Source organism: Amblyomma mixtum, chromosome 1 (assembly GCF_055824585.1).
Source record: "Amblyomma mixtum isolate Tamu chromosome 1, ASM5582458v1, whole genome shotgun sequence".
Classification (NCBI taxonomy): Eukaryota; Metazoa; Arthropoda; class Arachnida; order Ixodida; family Ixodidae; genus Amblyomma; species Amblyomma mixtum.
The window spans coordinates 234,998,856-235,010,754 of record NC_143012.1 but is presented as its reverse complement, the minus strand read 5'-3'; the positions used below and the strand labels follow the sequence as shown (position 1 = coordinate 235,010,754).

The 11,899-nt window shown below is 44.4% G+C and overlaps 1 protein-coding gene across 1 annotated transcript in view; it reads right to left on the bottom strand.

Annotated features, from left to right (window-relative positions):
• Positions 1 to 2,794: 2,794 nt before the first annotated feature.
• The window catches only part of LOC149371166 (acid-sensing ion channel 4-A-like), a 32,486-nt gene continuing 23,381 nt past the window's right edge, over positions 2,795 to 11,899 (bottom strand). Inside the window, exons 10-14 of the mRNA XM_089579562.1 lie at positions 10,931 to 11,012; positions 10,108 to 10,153; positions 9,351 to 9,379; positions 8,553 to 8,625; positions 2,795 to 2,986 (exon numbers count right to left, since the gene is read on the bottom strand). Of these exons, the coding sequence (XP_089435688.1) occupies positions 2,795 to 2,986; positions 8,553 to 8,625; positions 9,351 to 9,379; positions 10,108 to 10,153; positions 10,931 to 11,012 (422 nt within the window). The remainder of the gene's footprint in view (positions 2,987 to 8,552; positions 8,626 to 9,350; positions 9,380 to 10,107; positions 10,154 to 10,930; positions 11,013 to 11,899) is intronic.

Sequence of the window (11,899 nt, the reverse complement as noted above, 5' to 3'; positions counted from 1 at the left end):
ATCCTGGCCTGACGGAGCCCAGATTGTTACGTACGCAACCCACTTACAGCTTTTTCGCCCTGAAAATATTTCCTGACGTGCGCATATGTAAGTCAGTCGAGCTGGGTTTCCATTAAGAATGTACAGTCTTTGTCAAAAGTGCACAACCCAAAGATTCCGCTTCTCAGCCCTGCAGTGCGACTCTTTTTGCATACTCACGTACCCTAATCTCACAAAGGAAGAGAAATTTAAGCCCTCAACCATCCCAAGCTTAGGATTGTCAAACGTGCTTAAGAGCCTCGCTACACGTCTTGGAAGCAAACTCCTTGTGCTGTATATTTTTGACAAAGACTGTGCCTAGTTGCATCATCTTTGTAACCACTCTAAACGCCTTAGCCCTTTCTTCACATCACTGAAATGCAACTTTGACTCAGTTTTCCTGCCAGTTGCGACAATTTTAGAAAAGCACGAAAGCACGAAGAAAGAGCAAAAAAATATCCTATAATTCATGTCATTAAATATCGTTGCGCGTGCCATCATGTGTTTCAGCGTACCTCTCGTAACCAGACTGTTTTACAAATCAATGAAGTTGACGGCTGCAATTCAGCATAAATTTAATATAGCGTCACACAATTTAATATGCGCACATGAACACGTCTCGCACATAGCAGCAGAAAAGTCGTGCCTTTTTTTCTGCGCCCAGGTCACTTACACGAACGAAATTTTATCTACATGAACGTTTTCACTAATTTTTCAAGCACATGTACACTCACCATCAAAAGTAAATGGAAGGCGTCTTGGTCAAAAAAATTTAATTTCTTTAAATATAAAGCATAATGGTCCATGTTTGTTGGTGCAAAGTGCAATTCGCACAATCGCAATTAGGCTGCACATATGTATTCAAGGATGCATCAATTGGGGAGGGCAATGATCAAATTTTTTTGTTAATATTGCCTTCCATTTACTTTTGACGGCACCTGTACGTCAGTTGACCTACATCGCCGGGGCCTAGCAAAAAAAAAAAAAAAACTCTTTTCATATCAACCAGCTTTCGCAAATGTTGCAGGCAATTACATCGCTGTGTCTGGAATAAATAGGTCGTTTTAACTAGGTCAAAATTAAATAAATAGGCCAAAATAAAAGAGAGCAACACAACAACTCGCCTCTGTGTCTCAGTGGTAATGGCGTACAGATGCTGAGCTCGAGGACGAAGGATAAAATTCTGGTCCACGCCTGTAGCGTTTCGATGGAGGCGAAATGCAAGAGGCGCCCGTGTGCGGTGCGATATCAGTGCAAATTAGGAACACCAAATTGTCAAAATTATTTCGGAGCCCTCCACTACGGCGCCTCTTTCTCTCTTCTTTTCTTCACTCCATCTTTCACCCTCTTTCTCAGGGCACGGCTGAGGTGCCCACCGAGAGTGAGCCAATTATTTGGCTTCCCTTTCCCCTAACCAATTTTCGTCTCCAACTTTGCATTTTACGGGAGATGGGCGAATATTGAATATAGTCGACATGCTAATCGAATAGTTCTCTATCCGACAGTCACTTCTACCCGAGTTCAACCATTCGACCGTATTGACTTCTTCGACATTCTTCAATACTGGGGCATTGCAGTGCGACAGTGCAAACCCATCCAGAAGTCACTGTCAAATGCGTCCCAAGGTGCATTAATCAGCTTTTACATCGGCTCGTTGTCACAGTGTTGTAAAGAATAAGAATAAAGAGATTGATTGATTAATTGATTGATTGGTTTATTGGTTTATTGGGGTTTAACGTCCCAAATCAACTAAGGCTATGAGGAACGCCGTAGTGAAGGGCTCCGGAAATTTCGACCACCTGGGGTTCATTAAAGTGCACTGACATCGCACAGTACACGGGCCTCTGGAATTTCGCCTCCATCGAAATTCGGCCGCCGCGGCCGGGATCGAACCCGTGTCTTTTGGGCCAGCAGCCGAGCGCCGTAACCACTGAGCCACCGCGGCGGACTGATTGATTGACTGATTGATTGATTTCTTTATTCACTCATCCACCAGTAATCATGTTCTTCGCTGTCGGCATTATCGTTGCCATCACTGGATAAAGGTGATAGAGAAAAGAGAGATATAAGAAAAAGTAGAAGGCAAAAAGGCTTCGGCAAAGTCACAGCCTGTCGTGCAGGCCTGACACACTTAAGAACCGCTAACGGAGTTCAAGATTCTTGGACACTAGCCACGGCTATTTATTTTACACAGTACTGCTAGCCTCTAGGTGGGGCTGTAATCAGGAGCGGGAGAAAAAAAAAACATAAGTGACATGCGCAAAACAAATTCATCGACGGTGAGGGCCTATCATGCCCTCCTGCGATTTGTAAGCATCGTTTTCTATACAGTAATGGTACTCAGACACCATCGACATTGTCCACCTGTTTTAATCGGTAGCTGTAATCGTATGAGCATTATTATGGAGGTGGCGACTGCGATATGCGGGGTGTAAAACCCGGAAGCGACACATTTCCTAGGAAGGCGCCGTATTGGAGAGCTCCGGATTAATTTAGAGAGCCTGAGGGTCTTCAAGGCCTCAGGAGGCCTGCATCGAAATTCGGCCTACGCGGGCTGGATTCGATCCTGTGAACTTTGCGACCAACAGCTGAACGCGAAAGTAAATTTTTCTTTGTGAGAAACTTTATTGAGATAAACCAATAAATATGTACGAACACTGGTTGGACCGATAACTCTAGAGGATAGTGGCCAGACCGACACAAAGATCACTCGCAGGTTCAGCAGCAGAAGGTGGAGGGTTGAAGAATTAGTGATGACGCACGCAACAGTGCTAGTTCACGCAGTTCTGTGCAGGGATATTTCAGATCCCGGGACCACACGTCTGCGTGAATGTGTGTCCCAGCGGAGTTGTCTGGCGAGGCGCAGTGCCCCGACCACCAGGATGTCGAGCATTTGGAAGAGCACGAAGAAGGAGAGTCCCAAGTACATGCCGCTGATGCCGCCCAGATTGCTCAATACGCGGATTTCCTGTGAAAATGTGCATTATGTGCACGAGAGAGAAAACAAATTTTGGTGAGGTTTCCCGCGGTGTACTTCATGGCGACGCTGTTGTCGTAAGTTAGCAAGCGAAGTCTCAGTGAAGTCACTTGATCAACTTTTAAATGGGTGTCACGTGACTAGCCATCAGGAGGTGGTTAAGCAGAATCAACACTGTACGTTCACGACGCTGCGAGAAAACTGCCAACCAATGACAGGCAGTGTGCTCGGGCCAATCAGCGTAAGCGAAGGTGTTGGCGTAGAACCACACTCGTATGAACAATGCACCTCTGCGTGTTTTCACTGCGTGTTCTACTGAACGATCTTCAATCCCTCTCAGTTCTCCACGTGGACCTTTCAGTGCAAAAAGCCTCACCGAATCTTTTATTTACCACCTAAGCTGCTGTTTCAAAGCGTTTGGCATCTTACGTCCTCTAAGCCGAGTATATCTTGGGCACATTCGACCAAAAGGTCGAATGTGCCCAAGATACTTTCGCCGCACCATTTTGGTAGGTCTTCGTGATTAAAACTCGTGGCAGATTCTGCGCAGTCTGCAATCGATGCAATTGATTGGTAATGGCTAATGCTCATGCAGTTGTGTTATAATGACAGATCCTCTTACGTCGCTAACAGCACGATGCTGTTCAATCTAATTGTGAAGCCATCCTTTAACGTTATATTGGCATATCTTCGTCGCTAACAGAACGATGCTGTTCAATCTAAATGTGAAGCCATCCTTTAATGTCATATTGGCATATCTGTAAGCAATGGCCAGGTCTGCACGAAATGAATACGCTCTCACTCCACGTGTGTTCATATGAATAACGCTGCTGATACTGAAAATCCGGTATTGAATAAGAGTTCAACTACGACTTTGTGGGAAACGCAGCTTGGTGATAGTGTCGAAATACGTTTATTAAATTATTCATCATCATCAGCAGCAAAAGTCTAGCTATGCCAACTGCCGGTGAAAGGTCTCTCCAAAATGTCTCCAGTTAGCCATGCCATGTGCCAGCTTATCCCCGCAAACATCCCAATTTCATCCGTCCACCTGACTTTCTGCCATCCCTTACTACTTCTCTCTTCTCTTGGAAACCACTCCGTTACCCTTAATGAACATGGCTTGCCTTGCCTTCGAATTACATGTCCTGCCTACGCCCACTTCTGCTTGATTTCAACCAGGATGTCATTAAATCGCGTTTGTTCGCTGAGTCACTCTGCTCTCTTCCTGTTTGTTACACCTATTGTTGTTTTTCTTTGCATTGCTCGTTTTGTTGTCCTCAATTTAAGTTCAACCCATTTCGTTAGCACTACGTTTCTGCCCCATAGGTGGGTACCGGTAAGATACAGCTTTTATATACTTTCCTCTTGAGTTATGTATATATACGTATCTGTGGTCTGCAAAATAAACTAGTTGTGAGTGGCGCTCTGTCCTGTTCTCTTGTCTTGTGTGTGTGTGTGTGGTTTTTGGCGCCTTTAGTTTACAATTTCCTCTTGAGGAATACTGGTAAGCTACCATGCATGGTCTGAGAGCACCTACCGGATGCACTCCACACCATTCTTGTTCTCCTAGTAATTTCAGTCTCGTGGTTGGGATCTGCTGTCACTACCTGCCAAAAACACATATATTCCTTTACCACTTCTAATGCTTACTTGCATATCGTGAACTGCCGTTCACACCCGAGATGGTTGAACATTTCAGTTTTCGGCATTAATTTTAAGACCCACCGTTCCGCTTTGTCTGGCTATGTGATTGACCATGCTCTCGAATTCGTCCCCTTGAGTTACTAGGAAAGCAATGCCATCGACGATTCTCAGATTACTGCGGTCTTCTCCGTTAACTCCCATCCACAATTGTTTGAAACCGAGGTCTATGAATACCTCCTGTAAACACGCGGTGGACACTACAACAGAGATCGTGTTGAACAAATTGATGTTACGAATGTTATTTTTGTTTGGCCACTGCTTGGACCGAAGGCGTAAGGCCAGCGGTATTGCATAAATAAATAATAAATAATTAACACCCTGCTTTTTTGAATTTTATTTGTATGTCTAAGGATTCTACCCGCGGTACTTTAGTGGAGCGGGCGAGGTTACTTTCAACCTCAATCTAATTTCTGTATGTCTAAGGAGGACTATGGTGGCTGTACAACCGCTGTGTATATTCTCCATTACTCTTACATATACCTTTAAATTCTGATAACGTAATGCCTAAAGTTTGAACTGAGTCTAATGCTTTCTCGTTATCAGTGAAGGCTATATGAAGGTGTTGGTTAATATTTTGCGCATTTATCTCTCCCCTAATTGATAGTGTGAATATGGCGCATTATCCAGTAGCCCTTACAAAAGTCAGCCTGGTCCTTTGGTTGATTGAAGGCCAAGGTTGCTTCGAATATATTAGCGATTATCCTAGTGAATACCTTATAAGAAACGGACAGAAAGTTGAGCGGTCTGTAATTTTTCAAGTCCTTGATGTTCAATTTCTAAAGGATTAAGATAATGTTGGCGACCTTCAAAAATTACGGACTCTCGAGGTCGTGAGGATCTTGCGGCAAACTTTCCCAAGTTCAGGTTTCAATGCTAGACTGTCTGGAAACAGATTCTTAGCGCCCTCCGTTGCGTCACACGTCTGACCGCTGCTTTAGTCAGTTGCTCTGCAGCCACTGGGGATTCAGGACCGGTGATTATTACGGCCTGCAACGGTTATTACGGTAATAAATTATTACGGACAAGCAGAAATGCTGCGGGGCAACTTCCGTCGCAACAGATGGAATTATGAATTTTTGCCACGTCATAAATAATTATATAAAATAAACAAGAAGGTCTCAATCTACTTATTTGAGGTAAATTACACTTAATATATTCAAAGAAGGAGCACAAGCCGTTAATGCTAACACATTTTTGGCGTCGTCCTCTGACTCCGTACCTATGAAGTTTGTCTTGTAGAATGCTGATTCATGCAGTCAGAGGCTTTACTGAGATCAACAAATATGGCTAAAATTAGTAGTTGTTCTTCTATATGTAAAATGAGTTCTTTTTGTGTCAGTGCCACCAACAAAGGACATGACATTATCTACCAATGGCTACCGGGACACAGCGGCATAGCAGGTAATCACCGCGCGGATGAGGTCGCGCGAACTGCCCACGACGACGGCGATTTTGTGTCGATCCCCATTTCGAGATCGGATGCAGCGAGCAGGCTTCGCGCACTTGCGCGGGACATCACGCTTGCCGCGTGGAATTCCGGCCAATTTTGCAATTCCCGTTTACAATCCTTGGACCCAGATCTTAAGCTCCGGCTACCATCAGGCCTACCAAGACGAGAAGAAACTTTGCTGTGTCGCCTCTGGCTTGGTGTAGCTTTCACCAACCACTATTCATTCTTAATCGGTATGGCTGATAGTCCTGCATGTTCCATCTGCGGGCATGACGAGACCATAACCCACATTCTTTGTGACTGCCCTGCCTACACCACCGAAAGGCAGTCTCTCAGCCGTGCGCTGGAGCGCCTAGATACACGCCCTTTCACGGAAATGAAGATTCTCGGCCACTGGCCGCGGCGGTCGTCGGCGGAGAAGGCCTGCAAGGCACTGCTCCGCTTCTTGAGAACTTCTGGCCTGCACGATAGGCTGTGACTTTAAGGAACAGTGACGTTTTAGAGTGACTTCAATTTTCTGTTACTCTCCTTTCTCTTTCATTTTTTTTATCCCCTCACTCCCTTCCCCCCGTGTAGGCTAGCAAACCGATTATTCTTTCGGTTAACCTCCCTGCCTTTCCTCTTCTATATCCTCCTCCTCCTTTTGTGTCAGTACAGCAGATTCCATACAGCCCGGTCGGGAACCAAACTAATCATCTATGAGGGAGTGTTGATTACAGAAACGTCCTACGCGCCTAAGCGAAATCTTTTCCAGTGGCTCTGAAAACATTGGCAGAATCGACACTTGGCGGTAATTGCTCATGTCATGCTCTGAAGCACGTTTTTGAAGAATAATAACTTTCGCCAGCATCAACTTGTTCGGAAATACACTGAACGAAATGGATAGGTTAAAAATGTACGTTAGACATGGCGCAAGAAGGTCGGCCAATAATAATGGTCTAATAGTCAAACCCTCTGTGCCGGAGCTAGAGCTGTTATTTAGTGCCGTAAACGTAGAAAATACTTCAGAGGGTACAGTAGACTGGAGAAATAAGGAATTTTTTTAATTGCCTCCAAATGGAGCCAGCAGCGTCTTTATTATAAGTTGTGTTCGGCAGATTAACTGAGTACTGATTGAAACGTTCCGCTAACGCGGCACCCGTTACTGGCAACCTATCAATTAAAAGTTCACCAACACTCTCAATGCTGTTTGGGCCATTCATTACTTCATTCACGGTCTACCTCATTAGTTTCGGATTGTCTCGCCGTTTGTTCATGAACAGTTGTTGGTAATAGCTCCTTCGTGCCCGTAGTTCTGTAGTCAGAGTTCATAAACTCTTTAAAAAGGATAAAAATCATTTTTGTTCCTTCCTAATGAAAATTTATGACAGTGTTTGTCCTTTGTTTTAATCTGCTGGTAGGGTTCAGGGGTCGTTCAAGGTTTCCTTAATTTTTTTTTGCGTTTTCGCTTTGTTATCCAAGGAAAATGATAACCATAGATAGTCGTAAACTTTTAAATGAATGAATTGTAAGAGTCATTAACGCAAGCGTAATTAAAGATGTCTGACAAATCTATGCTCTGTATTGCTTGCCTGAAGGCGATTAAGTTTTCGCTACTGAATGATTGGAACTTTATAAAATGATATGCATTTCTCGCACAGCAGCGCTTCTTAACGGATACATCAACTGGACAATGGTCGCTAATATCACATGACACAGTGCCAGCGCAGTGAACTGTTGTGTCAGCATTAACTATGAAAAGATCAATAGTGCTCTAGCTGGGCGTCGTAGTTCTTTTTGAAGAAGAGACCACATTAGTAAATCCATTCGATTCGATTATTCTAGAGAATGTTAATGATGCTCTTCTCATTTATGCTAACATTGAAATATCCATTCATAACTAAGGTATATGGGTTGAAAGAAGAGCATCCTAGAAGTTGGTTAGGATTATTATAAAGAAGATCGCAGTTTCCATTTGGAGGCCGGTAGACAATGGATACAATATATTTATTATGGCGTAGTGTTAGAATCTAGCAGCTGTCTGTCGAAGCTGAAAATTCCGGTTCACATTTATAGGAAGATTTTACATATATGGCCACGCCCCCTCCTCGTGACAGCCTGTTTAAGTTGTAAAGTGGGAAAAGGATTTAAATGCATAAGATCGCTTTGTTGTTGACACTACGTTTCACTGAACGTATGGCAGTCAAAACATTCTAGGAGGTTATTCACGAGGCTATCAATCATTTGATGTTTGTACATCATTGAACGAATGTTCAGGTGTAACGCTGTGAAAAACTTCTTTTCGTCTACACTGGTTCGCCACTTGTAAGGAATGTGACTGCCTACTTCTGGGCGCCTCAAATACGCAGATGGACTCGGCTTAACGTTTTAAGGACGTTGAGTAGAGTTCCCCGTACTCACATCGTATTTCGGTACTGATGTTATCTGCTCGTAGGTGAGAGAGTTGAAATACAGGACCAGGCGAGCCGGTGGCCTACATCAGGAAAAAAAAGCCGAGAATGAGACGGAGCTAGGGAAATGTAAGACATTTTATCTGCTGAAAGAAAAAAAGCAGATTCTTTCAACCTACTTTCAAACGCGCACTACACTGACTTCTGTTACAGTCTCTGTCACGAAGAAAAGCACTGTGGAGGAAATGTTGCAACAATATTTTCTTTCACTCGTAGTAATAGACAAAACAATCAAAAGCTATGTATCCCTTCATGATTTCGATCATGTATAGAATGCAGCGTTTGAGAAGAGGTGTTCGAGCACGCGCTGTAAGCTCGTCAACAGCGTGCCAAATGTTCCGTGGTATACTCCTTACTCTACTCGAGTAATCGCTGCTCTGCGCAGTGACTGGTGACGTCATATGCCTTGATTTGAGTATACTTACTGCATGTAGGAGTTCCCTACGAGAGGGACTCTTGGCCACGAACACATGTTAGATGTGAAAAAAGAAAACACCCTCTTAATCTTTCTAGTTAACTTGTTGAAAGGGCTAAACGAGAGCTAACAGAGGCTAGTATGAGAGAGGGCTTAACAAACAAACAAAAATAGGGAAGCGTGTTGACAGTACACGTGAAGGACGCAACACGAGTCTAGGTGAGAAGTAAGTTAAAAAAAAAAGGTGTATGCGTGGAAGTTTGTCAATGGCGCCGGCGTTTTCTAGTGCCCAGTTTCGTGCGCCGCAGAATAAGAACTCGGCGAGCGTCGTACCCGTGTTCCTTGGTCTGTGCCGAGATATCCTGCAATGAGAATTGAAACCGGTGAGAGAGTCTATTGCACCTGACTTTCTGTGTATACTGCTGTAAGAAGCCGAGCTGCCCAAGAATGCGTTCTTAGCGAGCATATTTTTTCACTCCTATCTCAGCATACCGATGTTCACACGCCTCAGGCACGCTTGTGCTGAGCTTTTTCAGCCACTGACCTTTTTAATGATCACGGTGTTTGTGAAATATGTTATACGATTGATGGAGGGCTAAAACTGTCAGCGAAGCGACCTTAACGGTGCCGTGGTTCTCAGCACTTTCCATCATTCATCTCCATTCTACAGATTGACGAGGTCCTTTTTTCGATACTGGTGAAATTTATATAATAATTGTCATTGATTTGAATGATTGCTGGTCGGTTTATTATGCTCACACAAACAACCCGTTATTCGTCCCATCTATAATTCTTGTGTGGTACTAGTATATTAGTCTTAATGCTGCTTTCCTGCCGCAAATAGAAATCGGCATCCCTTAGTTCACTGAAAAGAAGACAGAGTAAATACAAGGAAGTTCTGCACTTTTAACTAATGTACTACGAGCAGATGTATTAGTTACACTTGGGGGAGAATAGGCGCATCTGTTTAATGCCATAAATATGTGAACTAAAATTGAACTAGCTTAGGCATTCAGTACTAAGTGTGTTCCCTACGTCCGTTATTTTGCCCGCTTCCGCTCTGTTTGCGCTATTCGGCTCTCGTGCTTACCTCTCTCAGGGTAGTAATTGTCACGTCGCGCTTGTATGAGATGTCCCTGAAAGGAAGGACGACACTGTGTATGCGCAGTATTCTCTTCAGAGCCAAGTCACTCTTGGCAGTATCCAGAAGCTTCATACAAAGAGAAATTTTATACTTCACTAGCCCCTTAAGGTCTCACTAAAAAACAGGTGCCAAAATGACTCATAATGTCATGATGTGAAACACTTGAATAACATGTTTAAAAGACAAAATTATCTGTGAAAACATTATACGGCACAGAACAATGTTTTATTAGGTGTTATCTAATGCCCGCGCTTTAAACTTCAGAAAAAAAAAGCGATGGATTTGAAAGACAGTGTACAAAATGCATTGTTCTTCCACTGATTCCCTTCATACTGCTGGAGACTATCAACGGTGTGGTAGCGCTCAAAACATGGCACTCCGCACAAGGCCTTCTCGCTCTACTTACACCAAATCCTCATCCCATTGAAGTTCTAAACAACGCCCACGAAAGACTACGGCAAATTACACAAACATGGTTATTATGCGGGATTTATTTCGACAGGCGCTTTATGAAAGAATCGGAAGGACTCGGTGCAAGCGTGTCTTCGCATTTCACGCTCGTAAGAACCGCGGCCTAAAACCGAGCCGATAAGAACAGGATCAGCAGTGGAACACGAATCCTCAGTAGCAGCCGGGACGTCTCAGAGTAACCTCTCCCGAAAGGCGAGTAACAGGTTGCACTTTGGCCTCAGACTAAAGAGACAAGGAAATGCGGAAGAAATGGGAAGAAAAGATAAAAATATACGGCGCTCTATATCCCAGTTCTTACCGGCAGGAGCGATGGCAGCCACACTCTTTCTCAAGCTTCACGTTGGTCTCGATTGCGGAAACTTCAGAAGCGCACTCCAGCTCTGCACCAGAACGGATCATAGTTAGAAACATACAGGAAATACCCATGATGTATTTTGAGCTGAACGGAGGAGTGATGTCGTGAGCGCCATTTCGCTGCATGTCGTTTACAGCCCGAATACTGCTAAAAGGAGACAAGCTAGAGCTCTCTGTTCCTTACCTCCGAAGTGGTCACGACTCGTCGTGATATATGTCGCTCTTGAGCATGAACCTTAGTTCTATTTAGGACCTGATATTCAGATATGCCATGTATACCTATCAGCGAACTTCGGAAAACTTTTGGCCCCCGCCTTGCGAGAATTCCAAACTTGTCTCATGTGCACAGTGCCGCATGTGACGAGTGGTAACGGGCCATTGATAAAGAACCAAGAATGCGCCACATTGTGAAGAGCCAGCACTCTCCGGCGCATGTGTCCACCATAGCTCAGACTCTCCTCGACGATATTCTCTTCGACTAACTGAGGAACTTGGGGAGATCTAGACGACGACATACTACGGCACTGACGGCTATGACAACAGACAAAGCGCCGCAAACAGATATCACTGCATATATGCGAGCACAAAAAGATGAAACCCTTTGCTTGTTTGTCATTTGTTTCAGAGGCATCCAAAATGCTTAGCATCTTTAATTCTCCGGCAGCTGAGCTTATGAGCTTGGTGCCGGGCGTGCATTGAACAAGACGGTGACCTGAAATGCCTCAACCTCCTCGCCTATGGCTCTCTTCCCCCTTCCCAAGGTCAGCATACTCTGCTCTTCATGTCCTGCGCTTTCAGTCTGTCGTCTCGCACCTCTACCCGAATGGTCACCTCCTGTCCTGTCTATTCTTAGCTTCCCCCCTGCGCCTTGCTTCTCCCTCCACAAAGTTCACTCCCCCTTCTCGCTGCTGAG